The sequence below is a fragment of the Pezoporus flaviventris genome, unplaced genomic scaffold (assembly GCF_033815535.1).
Source record: "Pezoporus flaviventris isolate CSIRO_AGI_PZ_B2104156 unplaced genomic scaffold, CSIRO_AGI_Pfla_v1 ptg000036l, whole genome shotgun sequence".
Classification (NCBI taxonomy): Eukaryota; Metazoa; Chordata; class Aves; order Psittaciformes; family Psittacidae; genus Pezoporus; species Pezoporus flaviventris.
This window is the reverse complement of record NW_026892584.1, coordinates 1512003-1539879: the sequence shown is the minus strand read 5'-3', so window position 1 is coordinate 1539879 and position 27877 is coordinate 1512003. Positions and strand designations below refer to the sequence as shown.

At 41.5% G+C, this 27877-nt stretch overlaps 1 protein-coding gene across 4 annotated transcripts in view; it reads right to left on the bottom strand.

Moving 5' to 3' along the window:
• KIAA1549L (KIAA1549 like) overlaps positions 1–27877 on the bottom strand; it is a 124655-nt gene that overhangs the window by 56302 nt on the left and 40476 nt on the right. Inside the window, exons 2-7 of one of the 4 annotated variants that reach the window (XM_061462826.1) lie at positions 10784–11131; positions 7349–7957; positions 5838–5950; positions 4158–4377; positions 3020–3153; positions 1611–1773 (exon numbers count right to left, since the gene is read on the bottom strand). In XM_061462826.1, the coding sequence (XP_061318810.1) occupies positions 1611–1773; positions 3020–3153; positions 4158–4377; positions 5838–5950; positions 7349–7957; positions 10784–11131 (1587 nt within the window). The remainder of the gene's footprint in view (positions 1–1610; positions 1774–3019; positions 3154–4157; positions 4378–5837; positions 5951–7348; positions 7958–10783; positions 11132–27877) is intronic. The other 3 variants (XM_061462827.1, XM_061462828.1, XM_061462829.1) reach the window with 3 other exon arrangements.

Sequence of the window (27877 nt, the reverse complement as noted above, 5' to 3'; positions counted from 1 at the left end):
ACCCTTTTCCTATGCAACAGGCCTCTTTTGGAAGGCAAACACTTGAATTGAGAGCAGTCATCATCAAGAAATCAACAGCCTCTCCTTGCTCTTGGAAAGACTTGATGAAAACACTTAGCCTGGAAAGTCTGATTCCAAAGTGCACCAATGCAGTGCAAGAATTCATCACTGGGCAGTTTCACCAACTGTTTGCATAGATCTGATTTAGATGAGCAATGCTTCAAGAATGATATACACTCATTCTTTTCCAAGGATTTACGCAATCACCAGAGCTAGCTGTGATTCCACCACAGAGTGAGCACCTACCCCACAGACAGCTCATTGTGCAAGTAACCGATGAAGAATTGCACAAGATAGATAACACTGCTTTGGGGCTGTTTGCAAATAAAATGGACTGACACAAAGGGTAACTTGTATTTTCCCCAGAGCTCACTTTCCAGCAGCCTGGTTCTGCTTTTTCTTAGAATCAGAAAATAAGCAAACACCTTAATAATTTCACCTAAAGCTATGAATCTGCTCAGTTCAGTGTTCTGACCATAAAGACATGCCTGGCTCTACCCTTATGTTTCCAATTATTGCAATACTTGCGAAATGAAAAATTACAAACTATTCCATTACCAGTTTAACCTTATCAGTGAGTCTGATAGCTACCAGAAGCTTAACCAGATCTTTATTGGTATTTGAACACAGTATTTCAAATTTCATAAGCATCCTGTGCAGATTTACACACAGTGAGATCAGCTGAAATCCATACTTCCTTAGTCATAGTCCATTACCATGCACTGACACACCCTGCATGTCCCTGTCTCCTCTCATATCCAGTGAATGTTGATGTCCTCCAGTGAAGAGATAACGTCTCTGCAGTGAGCTTCATTTCACACGCTAAATTATACAGAAATCCTTATAATCAACTATGTTGTCTCTTTATTTACCTGAGAGCGTTAGCATGCAGAGCCAGAGAGCATCTATGCCATACAGGCTGTATAGACACACGATTTTCTCCAGCTCTGATTCTCCATAACATTTGAAATGCAAGGAAATTACTGATCCTAAAGTGCTTAGACCACATTTTAAACTGAACTGAGGACAAAGTTCAGCAAATACACTAACAGCTTTTTAAACTGAGAAGCCTAAGATGGAGCTCACCCACTAACCAAACACATCCCGAGTGTGGTACACAGTCCTACCACTGGAGCAAGCTCAGGGACTGAGGTGAGTATTCCACCAAAGCAAAGGGCTATGCTGAAGATGAACTTCATGCACTGTGCTAAGTCTCTGAGAAATGGAGAACTGAGAACATTCTGTGGTTTGTTTTCTACAATGTTTTATTTTGTTTGGAACCTGGCACATACAATTTTTTTAAATTAATGGCAGCATATATATATGTGTTCCTTAATTATCTGCCCGTGTTTCCAGCAACCAAAGTAAGCACTGAACCCAAACCCTATCACCACCTAATCCTCCCCCCATCTTCTTTTTTTTTCTTTTTAATAACTTAAAAGCAGTCATCTGAATCACCTACAACCTGTGAGCTTGACAGCAAAGCTTATAGTGCGTGCAAAGCAAAAACCTAATCTTAAGGAGCTATGTGCTGGGAAGTGCATACTTACACTCTGCAATGGTGAGAGGTGGGTAAGTTAGGTAGAAACCCACCAGCTCAGCCGACAGCTGATTAAGAAGGTCGCTAGAAATAGTGCCATTTAGAGTTGTGCTTTGATTGCTCACTACGTAAAACAGAGTGACAGCTTGGGAGACATTGGAGGTGTTCAAAATCTGAAACAGAGGTAAAGAAATAATGTGTAGCCATGTTTCAGCTTACTTAAAACAAACAAACAAACAAACAAAACAAACCCTCACAAAATAAACAACAAACCAATCCAGTGCAAAAAACTGGGGAAATGTTAACTTGAACAATGGATTAGGTACAGCTCACTCAACATGACTCTGTAAAACTTAACTTATATGATACTTTAATTCCTATTTCAGCCCATGCAGAGCTACAGGAGGACAGCAGAAGGCAGAAACGGCAGTCAGGACTTGCTTCCAAGACCACCACCCTATCACTTCCTAAGCTGGCAATACTCACAAAACCCACACCACTGCCTTCTTCTAGGGCTGTTTCCAAAACTGCCTGGGTGCTTTGTGAGATCTGCCACTTCTGCCATGAGTAGATCAGAGACCATGAAGTGCCACTCAACATCATGGCTCCAGCTACTGAAAAGCTCAATAACCACTTTACCTACTACAGAGCATTACCTCTTACCGTGCTCTTTTCTGCCTCTGAGCTACTCCAGTTTGAACACAAGCTTACAAGAAACTGTACCAAAGTAACTAAGCAGAGTTCTGATGACCGATGTTCTTCCTCTGGTAAGCTCTGTGCAAACTATTCTGGGGAGCACAAGTACATACACAGAGTTTTATTATAATTCAAATATGTATCATAACATCCAGAGGATATTTTCTGTGCCATACTTCAGGATTAAAGAGCATAAGAATGTCGGACTGCTATACATATAAAGGTATGCAAAACTCAGGCCCTTCATAGTGAATTTGGGTCTGCAAGTATGGAACTGGAACGCACACCAAAAATAAAAGAAGAAAGAAATATATTCCATTAGTTCAGATCTTGCAAAAGGCTACAAAAAAGCTACACGTCACTATCTTTATACCTGAACAGCCTCACTGAAAGCAACTAACATGTCAGAATAACATAACCAGTAAAAATACAAATTTTGAAGAATATGTTAATATATATTTATTTTTATTTGAATTTCACTTACATTATTTAACTGCAAACAGTAAAATTCAAATTCATGAAAATAAAAGTAACAGGCTTCTATAAATCATACATTTATATACTTTTCTACAATACATAAAACAATCTTAGTTCACATGAAAACATAAACTTATTTCCATAGCGGCTATCAAAGGCATTATGATGAAACACAAGCGTACACATAGCAAAGTACAACCCCAGAGAGTCTGACACCAGGCACTGGCAAAGCACACAAAGCTGTACCTGAACTGTTAAGTTGTTGCTGGTGTTTAAGACCTTTCTTTCAGCGTCCTGAAACGCCCTCTGTAACCGTTGCTCCATGGTCTGAACAAATTTGCATGACTGTATATTGTCTGTTTGACCCACAAACTGCAGCTCTAGAAAAGGAACATTTTAGCATGAGGCCAAAATATTTTCAGTTGTGTAACTCCTGCAATGCCTGACAGCAAAATGATCACTTTAGAAATTAAGCAGATGAAAATAATGCCACACAAGATCAGTTTATGACATTCACGCACTGTACTAAACTACCTGGAACAAAACATAAGAATTGAAATATTAGAGCTGATCCTGTCCACAGACAAATGGAGATTGTTTCTGCAGTGATATATAATATGGTATAACCAGTTCACGGTACATATACTTACTCAGAGCTAGGCAGTAAGTGGAATCATTCAGAAACACAAGTTATACTCTTAAACCTTGCAGGTCATTTACTCTTGCAAGACAGAATCAATCATAATATTGATTCTCATGCTGTTTGTGCTAAGGAAATGTACTTATCTGGGTAACTGCAATAAGTATGTGCATGTAAGCATATAAGCAGACACATAAGAAATCTTTTTACAACTGAATGTGTTGTTTTACAGCACACTGCCCTCTCATAGCTTACATCGTTCTGCTGCATGGCAACTGCTCTCTCTACAGTATGGAGGGGTTAAACAGCAATTGTGGTTCAGACCGCTGGGACCTTGGCCAAATCCAACAAGTTCAGCCAGAACAATATGTATATATATCATAGAGACATGCTTCTCATCTGATCATCCTCAAAAGAAACACACAGGTTAATTGACAGGTTGTGCAGTTAAGTCCATTTAATCAAAAGCCAACTCTTCGTCAAGATACTGGTATGACAGCCCTAACGCCCTGCCATTTCACAGCAGGTGACAACAGAATGTCAAAAGACGTGACAGCAGCACCACAAAGGACAGACATGAGCACACAGGCCATCCTGTTTGTGCTGGGAACATCAACATGTGAACCCAAAGAGAGCTTGTCCTGCTGCTGTGTTGCTGCAGGGGCTGAGGCAGGACGGTAAAGGAAAGGAGGAGAATTGTCCCTGTGCACTGAACAATTAACACACACACAGCCTTTGTCTCACCTGTCTTCAGCTGGAAGTGGTAGGCTGGAAAGGGCTTCCAGGGCAAGGCCAGGGCCACCACAGACTGCAGATGTGGCACATGCTGCTTCATGTCTGCTGTGGCATTGCTAACACCGTATGCAAGAAGCCTTTCAATGACAGCTGCTGGCATAAAAACCAGTCTCCCCTGGGTAACGTAGTAACCAACTGTTAGGTTATTTGCTTGCTCCAGGATTTCAACCTAAAACACACAGGGAAAGATGTTTTTTCTATTTTGTCTGCAGTTCAACCACTATTTGATGGGACTTCTCGTCCTTTATACAGTTCCCTTGCAGGTTTTTTTATGCTGTAATCCCCAATAAACCCCATAGGATCAATTAGTGTCATATCAGACACGGCATTAGCAGACCTGCTCAGAGAGCTTTAGACCCAGCCCATACAGCATGTGCTCTGAACTGAAGTGGTGCAGAATAGCTGGTTAGAATAGCTCATATATCTAAGCTGGAGCTTTGTTCATGTGTAGACATGGGGACGTTGTACTTATGAATGTAAAAACACAGAGAACTTCCGGCTCCTACTTCACACCTGAAGTTCACTGACGCTGCATGTGTCTGTCACTGCAGATTTGGAGACAGATTTTTGAAAGACACATTTCCAATATTTGATTCTTCAACCTCAACTGTTTCTTCTATACTGTTCTCCTATATTGTCCCAGATGGTTACACTATCACCTACATAAGTAGAAATGACCACCCACAGGAATGAATATGCTTTAAAATAGGAATTTTACCTCAAAATCCTGCATTTTCCCTAAAGTTTAAGTCATGGAGCTGGTCAACCACACTAATTTTCAGCTGGTTTCCTCTGTTAGGAAAAGACAGCTTCTCTCAGGTTTATAAGAAGGTGAGGGACTAAACCTGACAGGTTTTGCTGCTGCTGAGACTCAGGAATACACAGTTCCCAAGCCAACATCACCCAAACTTGCAGCAATAGAGCATGGGGATAACAGTCAATCTGATGCCCTCTATTTTGAGCAAAATCACTTTTTTTCTTTCCCATCGGCTCAGTGAGTATAACAGTCTTGGTCTCAGCACAAAGCCCTGCCTAAGTGCACAAGAATCTGTGTTGCAGAGCAGAGTGCTCCAGCAATGCACTTAAGCCTGCTCCTTCACACAGCAATTCAGAGGCTCATGCAGTTTAGCTGCAAAGTGACGGACATATCTTCCTCAGTTATTTTCCATAAAACGTGCTAGCTCCCAGCTCAGGATTTTCATCCCTGAGGAACTGCATTTATCAAGTACTGTGTTGTCAAACTAGGGAGTGGACTGACAGCAGTGACACCCTATTTAGCAGCCCTGCTCTAGCAACTGATCCAGGCCAAACAGAGCAGCACTAGTCGCGAGCTGCAAGGGGGAGGAGGAAACTGCTGTCAGTAGTCATTTCCCACAGCATATCAAAAAGAAATATGTGTTTCTCCATTCTACTTCATCAGATAAAGTGAAAAAAGCTTTGGAGCAGTCCTTACATTTTGACAGCCCAGAGTGGGTGCCACCTGTGCCTTCTTGGCATGGGAAAACCTCAGTGCTCCCCTCTAAGAAGCTTCTTGAATACAGAGACACCGCTGGAGCTGCAGCCAGGTAGGATTCTCTTGGAGGGAGAGCTGTTTCAGTGAGATCAAGCAGGCAAGCCAAGCATGTTTACCTGAGCGCTGACATTTTGGTTGAAAGCTTGTCTCAGCGCTTGGTTGAGTCCTCTTCTCACACTCTCTTTGAAGGAATTGCTGATCAGCATCTTCCTTGTGTTCAGAAACAGAACTGTGGAACAACAAAAGCCACATGTTGGCTTGAGACATTACCAGGCTATTGCCTGCTTTTTAGATTGTTTTATGTTGGGCCCTAGATGGATAGAGATCACCAAAGCAGCTAGGATTTGCAGCAGCTCCAAAGGCAACAAGAACTGCAGGGTCTTGGCAGTGTCCCTGACTTCCCTGTTCATCCCATGGCAACAGCCCACTGTTTCCAGAGTGAGGTCTAACAAATGCAGTATCTTCAGAAACAACAGTAAATGTTTGCCATGCTGCCTTTCAGAGTGAAGTATGATGGCACTCAACTGCCCACGGACAGACTGCTGCAGCATTCCCAGGGGACTGAGCTGGTGCTGCACAGGCAGATCTGCATAAAGAATTCATGCTTCATACCTTCACGGCTGCAGTTAAATAAGCAAAGAGATTTGTTACTCCACTGCTACAAGTATTTTCGATTTAGGAAGTGTCTGTACACTTTATTTATTAACATTATCATCAGGTTTTTCTTTCTCTTTTATAATTTGCAGAGAGAGTTTTATAGCTATACTTAAGTACCTTCAGTCATACACTGTATACAAGCTACTTCTATCTTTAGAAATAGTTGATGCTATCATCATGCTACTGATGTAGACATTTAGCAGCTAAAAAACACGTTAGGTCCGAAAGCTGCTTATTCCATTGTCCCCAGTATCATTCAGGTCTATACAAGCTCATAAACCTTTATGTAGCTCTTCTTCTTTGCCAAAATCTCCAAGACATGCATCTTCTGGTGCTGTGCTGTGTTACCATAAGGAGTCCACCAGAAGACTGGGCAAGGGACCTCTCCAGACCCCTTTAGTTTAGAGTTCTTATAGCTAAGGAAAAGCTGTCAGTGAAAAAAACAGCTAGAGCCAGAAACGGTACTGTTTACAGAGAGAGCTTGAATTCCTCCTATTTTGAAGCATACAACTCAACGTTAAACATTACTTTTAAGTTAATCTTTATTGATAGAATTAGGCGTTCATCTAAAACCAGAATTACATGCTTATATGTGAACAGGGCCAAAGACTGAAGCAGGTTATTGCACTATTTTCTTCAGTGAGACAGACTCCTTACTGCAGAGACCAAACCATCATGTCCTATGGGCTTGTCCCTCCACACTGCTAGATCTCTGCAGTGACCCACTGAAATTCAGAGCACCTGATCTAACTACTTCATTTGATGTTCATTGTAAAATCCAAGATAAAGCCAATGCCATTCCTATCTAGCAGCCCTGCTCTTTTGATCTGGCTTGTCAGTGCAGCAGCCCCATCCCCAGATTAACTAGTAATACCCCCACACTCTTTGACACTTCAGTGCCTTTCCCACTTGTCACTAGTTGCCCTAATAGACAAGTGAGCAACCCCAGGAAATTCAGTGACCCCCGTACCTGTTTTCACCATAACGTTCCAGGAGAGCCGGCACTCGAAGGGGGGAGCTGCTGTCATGTTAGCAAACGCGAGGGCTGTGCTTTCAGGAGAAGCAGAGGTGTTTCCCACAGGAGTAGGGGGAAGCCTAGTTGTTTTCGCTGATGCTGTAATAGATGTCAAAGCTGCTGTAATTGTCAGTGGATATGGGGTTGGCATTTTGGTGATTTCTGAGCTCGGGAACTTCTGGGTGTCAGTTACTGTTTCTATCTGCCTTGGTACATGTGCTGTGGGTGCAAGTGTGGGAGCTATGACCGTGCTGCTTTTAGGGGTTATGATCATAGCTGTCAGGTCCACAGGTGAGGCAGTTGTGTTCCTTGTTGCCAAAGGAAAATCTGTATGTGTTCCTACTGAGCTTAGATGCGATGTCAATTTTGTGGCAGTGTTATTTTTTGTAAGTGTCAACATCAGTGTGCTTAAAGCCATCACAGATGGCAAGGGTGTGTTTTCAGTGCCTAGAGAAAAGAAGGAAGAAGTTGGCACTGGTGAAGCTGGAGATGATTTTCTTGTTAGTGGTTTTGCTTCTGAAGTTCCTACTGTAGGTATTGCACCAGAAGATACTCCAGATAACACTGTAATGACAGAATGGGTAGAGTTGGTTGTTGACAAAAAAGAAGTTAGTTGTGTCGGTGATGCATGGACAGAAGTTATGATGACTGACGGCAGAGCACTGGTGGTAGGGGTTTGCAATGGGAAGCCCTCGGTAGCTTTATTAGATATATTACTGGGAACTAAACTATTTCTTGCAGCACTTGTGTCCCATTCCTGCACGCTAAATCTAGCTGGAATTTTATCAGCCATAACCAAATAACCAGAGGACTCTAATTGGTTGTCTGCCAACTCTGGCAAACTTCCAGAGCTGATATCTTCTTCTGTAATAAAACTATGCAAGAGAACTGAGCTAGAACGCTTAGTTGCAGGTGACGGGGACTCAGTTGGCAGTGTGCTGTGGATGGCACTGCTTTCATTGCTGGCTGAAAGAGTCAAGTTGTCGATGAGCTGAAAAGCCAACATTGGTGGTGTGTCTAAGTGTTTTGTCAGTAAAGCAGTTTTTCCAGCATCAGTTGTTTGCGACTCTAGAAAGTTAGGGAAAGTCCCTGTATCATTAACAGATGGCATGTGTAAACTGAGAGGTGCTTCATAGTGCATACCGATACGAACATCTTCAACAGTGAAGAAATTAGCAGTGTTTCCAGTTGTGCTTCCATGCCTTTTTTGAAGGCGGTCAGGCACTGTCAAAGTGGTAGCAAGGGTTGAATACTGAACAGGAAAGGATTTCACCGCAAATGCATCTACATAAAACTCTGAAAAACTATTTGACTTAGTCCCAGCAAAGGGTGAATCTGAAGTATCTTGTTGAGAGTTTGCATATATATAGTTTGCTGAAGGTGTGGAGAAGAGGGATTGCTTATTTGTATTAATTTTCTTTTGCAGACTTGAAACTGCTGAGTATGGTGCATGGTACTCAGTTTCCAGTGGAGAAGCACTTGAAGGAACTTGTCTTATTGCTGTTTTGACTGAAGTTTTTACCAAAGGAATACGAATGTCAGCTGAAGATAGCAATGCTGTATTGGTCCACATAGAAGCTGAAGCTGCAGCTTCAGGAGAGCTGACAAGATCTGAATTGCTTTCAGAATCTGTGTTCAAAGTCCCAGAAAAGCCTGAACTGTGGCTGTCCATAACTGTTGTCATGGTAACCAGTGATGGCATCATATCCCATGCTGGAGGCACAACAGCAGCGAGTGGCTTTCTATCAACTGAACGTGAAGTCTGATCAGAGGTAAAATAATTTAAAGCTATTGGATGTGAATATTCTGCACGTGGGGTCATAACAGTGGGTACTGTCATATTTCTGTCTTCATTTGCAGTTAGAGACAGACTTTCTGCATCTCCAGGTGAAAGATGTGCAGTCACAAAGATATTAGCAGCAGATGTATTTGTGATAGCAGGTTCAGAATTTGAAAGGCTTGTAGTGTAATTAATTAACAGCACTGCAGATAGACTAGGACTAGTCAGGGCTGTTTCCAAAACAGTGCCTAGTATCTTTGATCCTTTAGGGAGTTTACTGGTTTGGATATCTGGAGAAACTTTGGAAATCTGAGATTCATAAGGCAGAACACTATAGCCAGTAAAGTTCATGGACATCTTTGCTGTCACCTGTCTTCTGAAAGGCCTTTGAGATGTTCTTACCACAGGAAAGCCATCAAAAGTTGGGAGACCATTTGCAGAAGCAGTTGGCAGGCGCAGGCCATTTGCTTCATAAGTTGCATCAGTCATGTCTTCTGCAAAAGTCTGATTCAGAGCCACCACTGAGTGCTGTGAGGGAAAAGTCAGAGGGATTTGCAAAGTATCCTCATCAACTGCTGACAAGCTAGGACTGTTTGTGCGTGCTGTCCAAGTAAAGATGCCATTTGTCTTGGTTAGCAAGGGAGACCTTGTCCTGGTTGAAGATGAATGTGTTGCATTTCTAAAAAGAAAGTCTATTTCACTTCTAAATGACCGCACTGGCAGCACTGCATGGCCAGCATGATTTGCATCTGGAATAAGTGATTTCAGCAGTGAAAGGGAAGATGTGCTCTCTGTTGAGCTGGAGACACCAGCCAGGCTCTCAGAAGCTGATGACACGGAAGGTGTACTGGTAAAACCTGTCCTGCCATTAGTCAGTGCTGTGGAAGACTGAGGATGACTCGTTAGATGTGGAACACCCACAGAATGGTAGAGTGATGTAGTAACCTCCACTTTATTCTGAAAAACTGATGATGACAGAGGACTGATATCACTAGTTCTGTCAGCCAACACTGCCTTAAATGGCTGGCTGTTTGATTTTACTCCAGTAGAAGATATATTATATATACTCTCATCTGGAAACCGTGACAGGCTTCTGGAAGTGAGTGATGGGGAAGACTGATATGTTTTTGACACTGGAATATCAGAGTATACAGACAAAAAAGAGGTCCTTTCCGAAGGAGACCTTTTTCCCACTATTTTTGTGAAATACACTGTTGTTGCTCCAAAGAGGTTGAAAGGCATGGCACCCATAAACAACTCTGGACTCTTTCTGTGATTCACCACACTGGAATGTACTACAGTGACTGTGCTTAGAGGACTAGTTCTGCTTTCACTAACCTGTGATCTGGCTGAATCTGTGTTGAAGAAAACTTCAGGATCTGCAGACAAAGGCACTTGGATGGGAAGGACAGCTGGCTTAGAAAAGTTAATGGTATGAGGTGACTGAATGACCAGTGAGGAGAATGATGGTGATGAAACAGCAGCAAACATGTCTGATCCTGCTGTGCTTTCTTTTGAAATGGAGGGTGGTTCTAATGGTGTTAGCTGAAATGGCACAGTGGTACTCAAATGTGTCTCTGATGGTGTAGTGGACAAAGTGGCAAACATACCAAGTTGAGGCAAACCTGATACATCAGCTGCTTCATCTGCATCTTGAGGTGATGACCTCAGGGGTGACTCAGCCGAAACTTCAGCGGGTTCCTGGGATGCACTGTTTCCACTGCCTTGATAAAGGGTGGGCAACAGATAAGTTTGATCCACAGTCCTGGTACGTGTGCCAGTCAGTGTTGTTTTTATCATCTGGAGCAAGTTTGCATTCTCCAAAGTCTGTCCCATAGAAATATCAGCTACCGAGGAAGCCTTAGCTTCTGTGGAAGGCCGTGTTGGTGATAGTATAGCTCTCCAATTAGGAAAAGATCCTGTAGAAGGAGCAACGATAATATGCTGTTGCCTGGTACCTGTAAAATAATAAGTAAAATAAGTATATTCTTTCCCAAAAAGAAGAGGAGTTGTTGCTTTGTAGCAACAGATCACAACACAAAATGCATTATATGTAGTAAAACCAGTGAACTTCTCTTGTCAACAAAGGGCATAAAGATTCAAAGAAAGTTAAAAAAAAAAAGAAGCACAAAACCCCATGAAAGGTACTATTTGACAGATTATAAACCCCTCAGCTCACATCGCCAGACAGAAGAATAAGGAAAGCTTCCTAGACCATATTATTTCAAAATACTACTTATAAGTGGGATGGTTTAACATACTAAAAGTCACCTTCTTAAGCTTTGGACTATTTTTGAGGTTATCATCAGTGACCCAGTACCAAAATATTATGTGAGAAGATGGCTTTAGAAGCAGTGTAGAAACAGTATAGATTTTAACAACCACTGACTTGGCATGCAGTCTGCCATGGGAATAGAGTCAGCATTGGCTGTGTTCCTGTAGGACACATCTGGAGGTGCTCATCTTGCCAGTTCTAATAATGCATGCAATTATAGACACAAAAGGAAGAAAATAAACCAGGGATGAACATGAGGAAAGGGGGGCAAGATCCAAAACAAATTAGGAAATTAAAGTCCTTTTTGGATATGTGCAGATGTATAACGCATCATTTCAAACACCGGGTCACGTTCAACACCATAATGTTCCTAGGCTTTGCTTTCTTAAAGTGATTACAGTTATTCTAAAATTGTAGCATGGGAAATCTCACATTCTTACTAATTTAAAGACTAAGATTCACTCAAGAGTAAAATTTAAGGGACTCTTTTTCCCTCCCCCTGGCCAAGATAATCCATCAAAACTCAGTCCTGGCACTTGCTGCCACGCCAAGCTGTGTCCCCTTGCATTGTTAAACACAGGGACAGCACAGAGCTAGTCCCTGCCCTCCAACTGCAGTGCATCTGCATCAGGCACAGAGGATGCCAACCTCCTCCATGCCATTATGAATAATTCCAGTGTAATGACAATGAAGAGTAAGCAGGGGCAGACCTTTGAGATACATGGTTATAAAATGGGCTGAACAACAGTTCCAGTTAACAATGAACCCGAGGGTCAGAGCCAACAGCACCAGAGGCGACCAGACCTCACAAACAGGAGCCGGCAGCAGAACACCACATAGCACAAGAGAGGAAAGTGTGTCGCGCTGCACCTATTTAGAGACAAGTTTCTTTCTGGTGATGCCCCTGTGCCACACCACCCATCATCCATATGTGCAGGCCAAAGCAGATGATTAGACCAACTCCTTCAGGCTTCTGTGTGCCTTCAACAGGATCATGCTGGAATTATGTTCAGCATAGCATTTTCCCTCCACCAAAAAAAAAACAAGAAACAAACAAAAATAAACCCCACCAAAAATCCCCCCCAAAAACACAGATCTTTCCTTTCTTTAAGAGCTTTATTAAGCCACGATGAAGAACGGCCAGTATGATCTTTCCTCCACTGAAATGCAAGAAATAATGTAGAATCCAGAAGCAATTCGGTTTAGAGGAGCAGCTCTAGTATGGGTAAAAGAACAGAGCTCTGCCCTCCTAGCAACCAAAAAGTCCCCATACCTTTCACCTAACACAGGCTAACTTGCACACTAGCATTTTGGGGATAAGCAAAGGTAGGCAGACACAGGGCTACTTACAACAATGAGATATAAGCAGACTAAAGGGAATCCCAATCAGCCTTTATGAAGCTGCACCAGAAGGTCAGACTGGACAGGAGGCTGCGGAGTCCAGGGAACCTGACCCGCCAGGAAAGGTTTGCAGCACAAAATGCTTTTGGACCAGCAGCACCGTGGCTGCTGATGTGTCGCTGGGGTACCGGAGACTAAATGACTGTTTTATGATATTCTATGTGTTCTGCCATATGTTGGGAGGCACACTGTGATTCAGACTACGTTTTGGTTGCCTTTCCTTCCCTGCTACAGTCAGGCAGCTCTTCAACAGAAGGTAGGAAAGATGGAGACATGTATTCTGCTTAACTAGAACGAATGCAAACATATGCTTGATATTAAGAACTAGACGATGTACCTTGCAAAATCAGGCCTTAAGCAGCCTGAAGTTTAAGTTTCTGTGAAGTCATCATTACCCAATCTGTTACACCTCAAACTGCCTTGTTTCACTTCTTAACTGAAAGGCTGTACTGAAAAGTGAATGCAAAGCCTTCACATGGGATTTCTTCTAGCACCTAGCGAATGCAAGTCCTCAAGGGGAATTAATCAAGTCAATGTTTTCTTGCTTTCTAAACCAGCAAAATCTGTCAACAGCAATCACACACAGTCTGCACCATTCCTCATCTATTTCTTCACACTTTGGTTTAATGAGAATGATTACAAGCAAAGAGACAATATAAACGTGAAAACATTGGATTGATGTTACCACATTTTGACAAAAATTAAAGGAAAGCTCAAAAAATGCAAAGAAGATAAAACACTGAAAAAAATGTCCTCAAGCCACTGCTTAATTCTAGTCCTTCTGCTCTACTTCCTTCCATTCTATACCAACTAGAAATTTTGTGGTTTTGTCCATTAATGAAGTAAAGCTCTTGAGTTACTGAAGGTTAAAATATATACAGATATATATACACAAGATGTTCTGCAACCAATATACAGTGCTGGCATTCCACTGCAGCAAATTGTCTTTGATTCCACATTTATGAAAAGATACTATCAGTATCTATTTCAAACTTCTGTCATAAATTCAATATCCTGGATGAAGCATGCATGCACAACTGGATGCAGCATGCAAAAGGCAAAATTATCTTCCCATGGAGTTTAAACTGAAGTACATACACTTTGGCTGAGAACTGGTAGGGTGATATCAACAGGTCCTTTTCAAACACTGCAAACCAAGACTGTATATGGAAAAAGAGTGGTCATTGGAAGATATTTTCACTTCTGCATCTATCAACAGGTGAACACACCTGATGAAAGAAGAAGACAATTCAAATCAAGAAGGTCGCAATGAGAAGTCTACCTCACATGCATTGTGTGCTGGGCCATTGCTCATACATGCATTGTATGTGCACCTTCCCTTCTTTCACAGTAGCTGATTCTCAGGCCTCAGGATCACCTGTTATTCTTTCATACTTCAGGCTATCTACTAACTGCCATCTCCAACAATCCTAAAACCCATTTAGCAGTAACCTCATGCTAAATACATGCATTTTTGGCAGTGACCAACCCACAGCTACTGCAGCAGGCATAGATGGTGGAGAGCTGGAGAGCCGTAGAATGGTTTGAACACTGCCAGGGATGGGGCAGCCACAGCTTCCTGGGCAACCTATGCCAGCGCCTCACCACACTCCCCCTCATAGGGAAGAACTTTTTCCTGATGTCTAATCTAAATCTCCCTTCTCCCAGTTTAAAGCCATTCCCCCTTGTCCTGTCACTGCTTGGTTTTACAAAAATTTCCTTGGGATTGCACTTTTCCAAAAGAGCAATGGTAAATAAATCTGCAAAATAAATCCTGGTCTATGACCCCCTTAATATCACCTTCCTTGCACCAATTCTGGGAAAAGTTTACAGCAACTCAATAGACTGATTCTTATATTTGCTTCAGTTGTAACTTTTCCCAAATTAAATATTGGCCTTCTAAACCAAAATTCTGACCTGGAGTGTTAAAACACAGATACCCTTAATCTCCTTACCACCACCTGAGGTTGTTCACATCCTAGCCCCTATTTACCTGTAGTAGTCAATAGCTACAACAACCAGTCATTATAAACAAGCACCACCTCCTGTCAAAAAAAAAAAAAAAAATGCCCTCTTCTCAGTGATTTTAGAAAACAGTATCTGAAAACTGCTATTAATTTATTTTTGACAACCGCAAATAATACTTTGTCCCCATACTACTAGTATTCTGTTTAAACAAAACAGTATTCAGTGTGAAAAACTGAATGAGACGATACCATACTGCACAAAGATTTGTTCTCAGTAAAAGTATGGACTTTATAAGAAATAAGAGAACAAAGTTTGGACACAATACTCAGTCATAGCAATTGTACAGGCATATTTTTGCTCGTGTGAAAATCAAAGCAGAAAATCTCTTCTGTAGGAGTGTTGGTGCACCTTCTGCTCTTTCACAGACAGAATTCCCCTTTGGTACCAAGGGAAATGCACCAGCAGCAAAGCTTTCCATCAAGGGCAAGCTTTTAGGTATGAAATGAAAATATCAGGCTGCAATGAAAACTTACGTCTCTCCTGCTTCCAACATGTCCTGCCTTCATTGCTTGCTCAGCCCCAGTGTGAGCTGGCAGAGATCTGGGGAAGCAGAGCGGAGCTAAGCCTGCAAATGCTTCCCGGCTGTCAGCAGTATTGCTTCAGGAGCCCACAGACTGGTGTGACTTCTACCAAGTGCCAGCCTTGCCTGCAGGTGAAACATGTCTCCTCCACCACGAGGCAGCTCTGCCAGGATGCTTTAATCGCACCCAGCAAGCAGGGACAGAGGTGAGGAGAAGAGTATGAGGCAAGATATGAGCTAGGGTGAAACAAGATGGTCCTGGGCTTGAGGAAACCATTCTGCCACCCACAATTCCAGCTGCATCATCTGCACATTGTATTCCCAGAGCAGATGTTCAGGCCAATCATTAGGAAAGAGGAGCATGGCAGAGGAGGATTTCATGACCGTGCTGTGCTGCAGGATGATTGCACATCATCATAGAGAAAGCAGAACATGCTACAGGAGCCCTTGTCCTTGCTCCTGTACCATTTCTGCTTGAGTTTATCACATTATTCACAGAATTTAAGTGACTGACACATACAAAGTTATTTTTTATTTTAATTTTTGTTTTTATTCAGCAACACTTTCAGGATCAATGCTTTGTGAGCCCGAAAGTCTGCTTTAGAACACTGGTTCTGTTTACCTGTAAACACACATTTATACAAGCTTTTGTAAAGGAATTGTGTTTATTCAGGGAAGTTTTTATAGACACTGCTAGCACCAGCATAAATGATTTCATGAACAACGTAGCAAAAAAATTCAAGGTCATCTGGGAACATGCAATAGAACATTTGTCAGGTCTCATGCTTTTGTCTTGAGTATTACAATATTTGAGCTTTTTTATAGGAAAGAAAAAGAAAAAACAGAACAAAAATTCCCTTAAGTGAAATGGACATGAAAATTCCGATTTCTTGTGGCCATGGGATAAAAGAAAGCTAAAACACTTTTAAATCCCATGACTTTAAAGCAAATCACATTTTTGAAGAACTGACTTCTTAATTATTTTTTTTTCCAGAGCCAGAACAGACTGTACCGGTGGTAACAAATCCTGAATGAACATGCAAAGAGTGTTGGGTCACAACTCTAATCTGCTTTGGGAGTTAGGCAACAAAGTGCAAGACATGTGGGCTCAGTTTTTCCATCAGCAGTTACAAGTCAACAATAGGACAGCTTTCTTACTATGCACAACAAAAATGTATTTTCTTCATTACAAGCTACTCCTTAAATAAAGCTTTCAGAGTTTAAATTCCCCATGCAAAATCAAATACAAGAGAAGACTGAAGAGAACCCCTGCTAAATGAATATATGTATTTTTTAAAGAACACTAGTGCTTTCAAAAGGTTGAGCGGTGCACCAGATTACCTAATAAAATATATTGTGACATGCTGGTTGTGTAATTGTGAATGTTCCCCTGAGCCAAAAAAGCTTTCTGCTCACCAAACCAAGCACATCTTCAAGAGAAACATTTCTGCACATAACATTTGAGGCTGTAACCCAAGAGTGGAGAAAACCCCCTGGATTACACTCTGCCAGCACTAGGACAGGGACTCAACGTAATGCAGCAGTGGCAGCTTCTGCCACCCTGGCTGGAATTCCAGGTTGGGGGCATGAGCATCTTCAGCCCCTGCTCCTGTTAGCCAAGTGCTTATTCAGTGTTACTCCAAGTACTGTTCACTGACAGACAGGCAAACCTAGGAGGAGACAGCACTTGGATTACTGCATGTGGCTGCCCCATCCCTGGCAGTGCTCAAGGCCAGGTTGCACAGGGCTTGGAGCAGCCTGGTCTTGTGGAAGGTGTCCCTGCCTGTGGCAGGTGGTTGGAACTAGATGAGTTTAAAGGTCCCTTGCAACCCAAACCAGTCTGTGGTTTTATGAGTCTATGTTATACACCAAAAGAGTTTCAGAGAATAAAATGAAATCCAAGAAATGCTGATCACTACAGCATTGACTCTACTTGATATGTATATGTACTAAAGGCATCAGCTGTGAAAGGCTATATTATGGGGCTGTAGCAAAGCAGCATGCAACCCTAAAACTTCTTAGTTTCAACTTATTCCATCCATTTTTCCTATTCTCTAAATTGGAAAGACATCAATTTGATAGGTGGACCACTCAACAGATAAAGAACTGGCTGGATGGCTACATGCGAAGAGTTGTGGTCAATGGCTCAATGTCCAGCTGGAGACCAGTAACGAGTGGTGTCCCTCAGGGATCGGTGTTGGGACCGGTCTTCTTCAACATTTTTGTCGCTGACCTGGACAGTGGGATTGAGTGTGCCCTCAGCAAGTTTGCCGATGACACCAAGCTGTGCGGTTCGGTTGATAACGCTGGAGGGAAGGAATGCCATCCAGAGGGACCTGGACACGCTTGTGAGGGGGGCTGATGCCAACCTCATGAAGTTTAACCGTGCCAAGTGCAAGGTCCTACACCTGGGCCGGAGCAATCCCAGGCACAGCTACAGGTTGGGCAGAGAAGAGATTCAGGGCAGCCCTGCAGAGAAGGACTTGGGGGTGCTGGTCGATGAGAAAATGAACACGAGCTGGCTTCAGTGTGCACTCGCAGCCCAGAAAGCCAACTGTATCCTGGGCTGCATCAAAAGAAGCGTGACCAGCAGGTCGAAGGAGGTGATCCTGCCCCTCTACTCTGCTCTCGTGAGACCTCACCTGGAGTATTGTGTGCAGTTCTGGTGTCCTCAACATAAAAAGGACACGGAACTGTTGGAACAAGTCCAGAGGAGGGCCACAAGGATGATCAGGGGACTGGAGCACCTCCCATATGAAGACAGGCGGAGAAAGCTGGGGCTGTTCAGCCTGGAGAAGGGAAGGCTGCGTGGAGACCTCATAGGGGGCCTGTAAGGATGCTGGGGAGGGACTCTTCATTAGGGACTGTAGTGATAGGACAAGGGGTAAGGGGTTCAAACTTAAATAGGGGAAGTTTAGACTGAATATAAGGAGGAAGCTTTTTACTGTGAGGGTGGTGAGGCACCAGAATGGGTTGCCCAAGGAAGTTTTGAATACTCCATCCCTGGCGGTGTTCAAGGCCAGGTTGGACAGAGCCTTGGGTGACATGGTTTAGTGTGAGGTGTCCCTGCCTGTGGCAGGGGGATTGGAGCTAAATGATCTTAAGGTCCTTTCCAACCCTAACTGTTCCATGATTCTATGATTTCAGAGCTTTAAAATTACAGTTATTAGATAGAGCACACATGAAAGGGCCAAGGTGGGGGGAGGACCAGCTCTCTGTGTTTTCCAGTGACTATTTCAGGGCAAGACATGTAGGGCAGACAGGGAGGCTCTGCCCTGGGCACTGCCATGCTTGCCACAGAGGACATGGAGGCAGACCCTCTTTTGGGTCTATCCCAGCAAGATAACCAGAAGTTGATCCTCCCAAAGACATGGTCTCAGAGGTAACACATATACAGGATCAGCCCAAGAACAGAGGTTTCCACAAAGTCTTTTTTGCTACTTTCAAGCTCTTTTCACTGCCTGTGGCCTCTGACTGTAATGAAAGATAAAGAGGTGAAGACCAGGAAAGGAATGTAGGCCATGCACAGAAGCATCCTGCTTTCCCTGTCTTCACAGCACTCAGTACTGTCCCACTGATGACGCTTTTCAAGTATGAAAGTAAAAAGCAGTATGTTATCTATTTTTAGATTAGAAAAATAATCTGGTCACACTGAGGAGTGCCTGCAAAACACACTAAAGTAAATAACATGCCTTTAAAAAAAAAACACAATGAATCAAAACAATAATCAAGTCCAAATTCTATTCTCTCTTTTGAGACTTGCATCAAATCAGCAGTGTTCATCCATCCTGGTTTATCTACAATGCAAACTCTGAATTTAAAAAAGCAGTGTCTATTACTTGGCACAAGGTTATGTTAGGAATGCACAAAAGTTAAATCAGTGAACGTATAGGATCCACTAACAAGAAAAGCTAACGAATAAATATTGAACTGCAGCACATCCTTCTCTGGAGGGGACTCCTCTTTATGTTAATGAATGAGACTAAAAAAATAAGATCTCGCTGAGAAGGAGTCCACATAAAATAGATGGTTTTTTTCTTAGACTAGGAAAACTCATTTCTTGAGCAGGCTTGACAGCACTGAAGGTAAGGGACAGCAGGGCTGCTTTTAGGCTTTGGGGTTTTTCCCTCTCTCTCGCCACTTAGAAAAGGGCAAAAAACGGAAAGTGTTACACATATCATCCTAATTTGTTATTTCTTATATAATGACTTTTCAGAAACTATCAATTTAAAGGCAATTTTTTTTTTATTTTTTAAAGTTTTTTTTTTTAGTTTGATATTGCCCTTTGATTCCTGCCTTGCACAAATATCTGTCTCAGGAGGAAAGAAATCACTTTCCTATGAAGGAAACTGTCAGGTTTCAGGGAGTTATCAGAGAGCTTCCTGAGGTCAAGTAGGGATAACGGAGCAGTAAGTAAATTCTTCTGAACAACAAACCAACCTGCAACTTTGCTATAACCTACAGTGGATATTCGACATGAAGTGCAATAGAAGTTGCAATTAAAAATCACATCTTAATAAACTATGCATATCAACTGAGTAATTAATTCTTAAGCACCTTGCCTGCTCTACAGTAGATGAGGACTTGGCTCAGGCTAGAAACTATCTTGCAACTGTTTAAAAATTATTTCCATTTTCTATGACTTTCCCTGTGCTTTCCACAGGTCATTAGCCTTTATTTTTAGGATCTTTTCTTTGCTGCATAAAAGTGGCAATACCTCAAGTTTATAGCAGTATGTTGCCTCATTTCACTTTCTCACCTCCAGGAAATTGCTGCAAACAGTTGTCTGATGGGACACCCTTACTTTCAGTAATAAAAAAATCAGCCACCCCCATTGACAAAGCACAAAAGACTAAAAGCACAAAGGGAGAGCTCAGTCCCTGGTAGTACGAAGATTAAATAACTGCCCAGTCAAGTCTAACTTTTCAGTCATGAATTAAAATCCAGAAGAAGTGTTATACAAATGCAAATATGACATCTGAAAAAGAAACAGTAACATTGGCAGACTGTAGGGTTTGACTGCAAAAGCAGTGGACCCTTCTGCATCATTCGGGATGCCCCATTCCTCACACAGAGCTCGGTACTGTGCAGGCTGTACCCCTACACTACTCACGTTCAGATACCAGTTATATATTTTTCAGTGGCTCAGTATTTAATTTACAGGCATCAACATACAAGTACAAGCAGCAAATGTAGCAAACCCAAAGCTCACAAAGACCCAAACATAGGGATAAAGCAGGTAGATGTACTTACAGACTGTAGCCCTCTTCTTGCATTGGCTGCCTAAACATAAAAAATGCTAGTACTAACCAGTGATGTGGCATTCAAAAGTTGACCCTTTTCTGTAAGATAAAGGTATAGGCATTTTCTGTCAAGTACTTGGACAACAACATAGAAATACAGAATAGTTTGGGTTGGAAAGAAATTTATGATCATCTACTTGCAACTCCCTGCCATGCGCCGGGACTCCTCCCACTAGACCATGTTGCCCAAGGCCCCATCCAACCTGTCCTTGAACACTGCCAGGGATGGGGCAGCCACAGCTTCTCTGGACAACCTGTGCCAGTGCCTCACCAGCCTCACAGAGAAGAATTTCTTCCTTATATCTAACCTGAATCTCCCCTGTGTACATCTGAAGCCATTACCCCTTGTCCTATCACCACAGTCCCTGATGAAATGACATTTTCCCTGTGAAATGACAGGAGTCCTAAAAATATAAATCCTACAAAAAAAGCAGGATCTGTGCTACAGGCATAGTAATTTTCTGTAACAGTCAAAGTGCATTTTAACTATAAAAGGAGTAAATAGTTAACAATTACCAAAGCGAGCAGCTGGCTTCTCAAAAAAAAAAGATGCACTGCCTGGAACAGAGGGCATTACTAGAAAGAAAAGATGCTGCTATTTCCAGATGGTGCCTTAACAGCATTGCACAAGCTGGTGGACCTTCTAATTCAAATCTCCTGTAGAAAGGCTTGGGGCTCGTGGCAGAAGATGATTAAAGTGTTCCATCTGAAAAGTTTAAGATAAGATATATTTCCTGTTCCATAGAGTGTGGTTTGCTCGGCTGTCTTCTGTGCTTTAGTTCATGGAACTCGCATGCTCCATCACATTGCATCTTATAGAATAGTAAAAATGGCTCTGGTAGGAAAGCAACTGATAATGCTTCTCCCTCGGATCCCCAACTGAAATCCGTCTTTTTAACTTCTAATTCAACTTAGAACTAAACCCTGAAAAGCCTGGCTCTGTGACCCACTTTGGGTACTGCCACAATACTTCTTGTCATTTGATTGCTGTTCTTTTTGCAAAAGTTTCATCAGATTTTGTCCTCTAAAATTCCTGCAAGCTATTTCCCAAAACAGCCCCCTACCTAACCAGACTCTAATTTCTTTCCAGCCACTCAGTTAATCTTTACAGACATGTGTGGTCACTTTTAACAAAGAGAGAAAGATAATGCCCTACTCAGACAGGCTTTTCCTTTGCACATTGAAACATGAAAACATTTTGCATTTATGTAAGTATAACTGACTATCTGGACTTAAAAGCTCTCAGGCTAACCAGGATTTTAAAGGCACTGCTGCTACGCTGTTAAACACATGCATTTAAGAAGGTTTTCCATTAACCTGCTCTATGCTGGTATTGCTGTTGAAAAGAGGTAATTCAAATAAGATAGGGTAACTGGGGAAAAGGTATGTGAAGAGGAAAGGCATGAAGCAAGAAGGTGCTAAGACTGCCAGATCATGCAGTTATTCATCTCTTAGCAATTAAGAGATTTTCCAGTGTCAGCGTTAAGATCCAAGTGCCTGATGCTACCAAAAAGAAATCCTGACATCTGAGGCTTTGCTCCAGGTAAGATCAGAAGCATAAGGCGAATGCTTCCCATAACCTTCCTGACAGGTTAGATAGATCTTGATAGATCAGGGCAGTGCTTAAGCAAATTCCTTAAGTCAGATTTATGCCACTTCCAGGTACTTTTTCAACACACACTTTTCCTCACTGTCGAGATTTACTGGCCTGGATGCCAGGAAAAGGGGGAAAGCATGCACACAAACACTCACAGAAGTGACATGTCACACTCATAAGAAATAATTTTCATTCAGTGACCGCTGCTCTTCTTTCATAGATCAGGTCTCTGTTAAATATGGATGGTCAATAAACTAAAATTGTGAGTAAAGACAGTGTGTCTGCTGAACACATGAAACAAAGAGGCTCGTGACACTTGCACAAGCGGGAAAAAGTCTGTAAATTATCCCTTCAAATATTCATTTAACTCAAATACATGTACCGTGGGATTTTTAAAATTCTTTCCGTGAATGGTACTTCTTTGCCACCTTCTACTCCAGCATCTGCCCTTCTCTGGAAGCCCCAAGAGGAACACCAGCACAAGGTGTGGGACCTATACTGCCCACCAACAGCTCTCTCCCTACATTTGCAGCTCTGTCTGCTTTCCTGCCCTTTTGCAATGCTCCAAGAGTCCCATGTAGTAGCCTGGGTCAGCTGCAGAATAAAGGCAAGCCAGCACAGAGTTAATACAGAATTCCAGCTTCATTGGCCAAAAGTTAGCCAAGGAGAAAGTCTTTTTTGCACAATGCCAAACACGCTACCTTGAAAGCACAAAGAAAAGTATCTGGGGAATATTAGAAATAAAAATAAAACTTGAGACAAGTTCTGGCTCCACAACTATCTACGCCTAGCACCAGTTCAGACACAAGCAGCAGCAACGGATCATCAAGGAGTGCTCAAAATGCTCCTTTACACCTGTGTAAAGGTGCAGGACAAAGTGAACACTACTCTCAAGGCCGTCTGTCAACCTGCTGGACACTCCTCTGGCCCCACAAAGAGAAGAACATGTGAGAGCCCCCCTACCTTGGTGTCTGGTCTCTCAGGTGCTATTTTGAATAGCACCTTTAAACAGAAGGCAAATGCTTTATTTGCAGCAGAGTGCAGAAGTGAGATTGTAAATTCTGTTCACAGCCTAAAGGTTTGTCTTGTTGACTTTCACATTAATTTCTTTTACATGGTTTTACTAAAACTAATTTGAATCTTAACAAAGACTAATAATTCACTTCATTCTTCACTGACTACTGCCTTTTCATTAACAGGTGATACTTAAAATAGTACAAGGGATGTATCCAGAATTCCAATTAAAAACTAAACGATAACAATTTTCTGCACAAAACAAAGATCTGTCATCTCAGAAATTGTAATTTCAGAGTGATAAATATGCCTCAGTCACATTTACTTGCTGCACAGCACCAGGCACCATGCTTCTCATCCAAAAAGCTTCTCTTACTGAAGCAATTATTTAAAACTCTCCCTAGACATACTAAAATACTGACGATAACAAAAATAAATGTTGACAACAGAAGATGGTGTATTACGTCACAACAGCATCAATCACAGCATCTCCATTGTAACTATCACTGTGAGGCTGCATCTCTATGAAATAAGAGTGTTTGCTGGCAGTGCAAAGTTTAGCTTTGTTTATGAGAACTATTTCAAGTGAAATATGGCCTGCTTTTATCTTACTTTTTTTATTTAATTACATGAATAAATTCCAACCTACTGTAAGCATAGAAAATCTAATCCCCGCTTTCCTGAACCTACTGTTATCATCTGCATTTTTTTAAAGTAAGCATAAAGCTCATCTAGACTCTAGTCGCTTAATACCATTGTGTCACAGAGGGGTTTGAAAGTGCTAGCATTATATCTTGATTCCTGTTTTAAAGCCCATCCTTTCTACAAGCTGTACAAATTGGCCTTGATGCAAATAAGAATAAATATTTCTCTTTTGATCAAACAGCATTTTGGACTTCTTTTGCAGAGCTGCAAACAGCTGCAAGAGCAGGAGGGCAAGGATGTATCAGACTCACTGCAACCATACATGCTTCAGCAATTCACTGCATCTCAAATCCAGCGATCGAATGGCAGGATGTGCTCTTGAAAATTTGTGGGGTTATTTTTTAAACCACATAAAAATATCCCAGAAATCATCAAGCATTTCTACTTATTTTATTATTTCTACCATTACTTTTTCATTTACTATTATTGTCACCAGCTTTTCCAGGGACTGAAGGCTAATGAGAAATGGAAAATCTGAATGAGACCTCTGAGAAGTCACCCAGAAGTACATCCAGTCAGGCCAGGTGTAAAAGCAATAGACAATAGCATAGGGACACTACTGCAGGCAAGTTATATGTTCTGGATTCCAATGAGAAATATATTAAGTATTATTTATTTATTTAAAGCTTCTGGTGGAGCTTTTTTTCCCCTGCAAGCTATTGTGCTAATCACCTTCATTCCCCAGGCACCGCCATCATATTGAAAGAGGTATGTTGAGAATCAGTAACAAAGTATACTATTTTAAATTTTATTTTGATATTCAGTAAATGCAGTATGTAGAAAATGTACTGAGTATGTTACAGACAGCAGATTAAAATGGGAGACTGCACCTCTGCTCAGACCAACTCAGGAAATCTAATTTACCATAAGCAACATAATGAGTACAGTGTAATTATGATAACTGGCAACATCAAAGTCTTTGAAATCTCCTGGCACTATGATATGAAAAAAGAAATCTTTAGGAACTATTTAATTGTAGATGCACATTAGTCATGCTGTCACACTGCACCTGGTATCACACAACAAGCCCAGAGGTATGCATTTCAGTTATTCAAGAGACAGCAGAGCAAGCTGAGTGAAAACAGCATTTGGAAGGCAACAAATATAATTCAGTGGGTCCCCTCAGTGTGGTGAATGGATCTAAGATTAAAAATAAATCGGTATATTCAGTCTTCTGTACAAGGTCAAGCATTTTGCGCTGATTCAAGTTCTGAGCCAATCTGCACTTCAGACCACGTTTGCTGTGGGAATTTAGAAGAACAGTCACTGGTGGTTTAACTTCAACTTTCCCCACAATCCAGTAAAACTAGTCCTTGCTGGCATACGGTTCCTTCAGGAAGCTGTGGTCAAAGACAAATAAATGCTGGGATAAAGCTCTCACCCATGCTGAGAATAACATTGCTCACACCATTTAGACAAATACCCTGAAGATATAATACTGTTCCCTTAGAAGAATGAACAGAGGAGGAACAGGTGTTGAGTGATCAGTGACCAGCTGCTTGGCTACCAGCTAGTTTACAATTCAACAAGCCATTTCCTTAGAAAAATAAAAAAAGAAATAACACCTACCACCTCATTTGCAAGTAGATAATTGATAATGTTTCTTTCTATATTTTATTATATAATGAATTATATATGTAATTGCCTAGGTAAACTGAAATACAGCAACTGCTGCAAAATATAGGTGAGTCACATTTGCTTAGAAAGGACATGCTGAGCACAAACACATAGATCTGTGCCCTGTTTTCCATGAATACATTTATCCCCTCCTTGGAAAGGTTATACAAAAGCATTACAGAACTCTGCACTCAACCAGCCTTCCCACCACGTTTCCAATGCACAGAGGGACCAGCCTGGAATGACAGTGTTGTGTGACATGTCAAATTGAAACTGCCTGAAGCCTGCCAAGTCAGCAATATTACTTATGGCAGCACTCACAGACTTTGTGGACTGAATTCCAAACTCAGTCACCAAAACAGCAACCTAGTTTCCTGAGCTGCTTACCCCTAGTAACATCCACACAGTGGGTTACACAGTGGCCTGGGGATACTCAGCATTTGAAAGATAAGCTGTATCTACAAAGATAGCCAAATGCAGAATTCCTGTGCAAAATTAAGACCCCAGTGTATGTGCTTCAGCTATTTAGCCTAAAGTATATTTGTTGCTGAGCATAGGCACTTTAATTTTTACAAAAATAAAAATGTAAACAGAGGAACCCAGAATTAAGAATATTGCATTCCTGTGGGATTTCTTCTCACCATCCCTTTACAGTGAGGTCAGTAAACAGTAATTTGAAATTTTATGCATGTACATAACATTAAAGATTTATAGAGTAGCTTGGTCTCCAGCTTCTGAAATACATAAATACATTACCACAATATAAAAGACTCTCAGAGATTTATCATAGTTCTAGGGGCTTTGGTTTTTCCTTCTCCCACCAGTTTCACAAAGCCCAGATGAAGAGCTGCAAATCCCAGTTACTTATCAAGGGGACTGAGCCCCCCTGGTACTTCAGAGGGAGAGTGCAGCCAAACTCAAGGAAAACAATACCATGCCATGGTTAAAGGCCAGGCAAGAAATACAGGTGCTGCAGAAAAGGACTGAGAAGACAATAGTGGGAAGACAATGAGAAGTGTGCTGATGGCAAATGCAAACTGCCTGGGAGGGCTTCTGGCAGAGTAAGACCACTAAAAGAAAGAACAACCTAGAAAGCTTTGCTAATTATTTCAGACTACTTCAGCTCACTTAAGTCAATCTTGGCATCTTGAAATCTGGATCACTGATTTTGAAAGTGCAAAAAGATCAATTATGTATATATACATCATATATTCCTCAAAAGAGGCTCAGTTTGCAAGCTACTCATCAGCTGGAGTGCCTGAAAATAATTTTATAAACATCTAATAAGTACTTGGCATTTATGCTGCCAGGCACACAGCATGAGTGTCATGCAGTCTGGACACCTGCCCTCCTCATCTGCCCTTTCAAAACCAAGACTATTAAATTAAAAATACATTTTTAAAAATCAAAATTTATGTATTGTGCTAGGCATTTCAAGGCTGGAGAGTTTTCGCCTCGAAAAGAAAAGCAAGCCCTGAGTACATTGCTACTTTGAGTAGATAACCGAGTATTTTTGTGAAAGATGAAATAACACCTATTTGTAGAAAGAAATATACTGGCTTTCCAAGCATATGTTGGTCTAAATGGTGCTAGAATGAAAATAAGGGCAGAAAACATAAGGTTATGATTACAAAGCAGCTGAAGACAATGGGGAGGAATTTGTTTTATACAGTTCCATTAAATGCAGATTTGAATCATTTAATCTATTGAAGCATTTTAACATGAAAAAAACAACTCACAAGGAGATATTTCTAATAATAAAATATTAGAAATTTTCATTTTTAAATAAAACATTTTTCTTTTAGAAATGCTTCCAGAGTAAGTAATCTGAAGGTAAATAATATGAAAATTAGTCAAATATTTTGTTGCCTGTCAATCAAAAATACTTGTGAGAGGACTGATTAACTTCCTCAACATCTCTGGTTTGAGTTAGTCTGAAGCAAAATATGTTTGTTTAGTTTGGCCAGAGTAAAACCAGAAGAAACCAGGACTCCTCCAAGTCACTGATTAGCCTTTTAGCTGTCTTACAAAATGTTCTGTAATTGTCAGATAAAGACAATTAAAATAACCCATCCCAAGTGGAGAACCATATTTTGCTGTAACTAGTATTTATTGGAAAGGTTGAATATTAGACTATCATTGCTGCAAGCAATTATCTGTAGCATCAGGAATATGGACAAGAAGCACCAGCTAGACCTTCAGCCACACTTTCAGAATGTTCTAGGTTAAAAACACTCAACATTT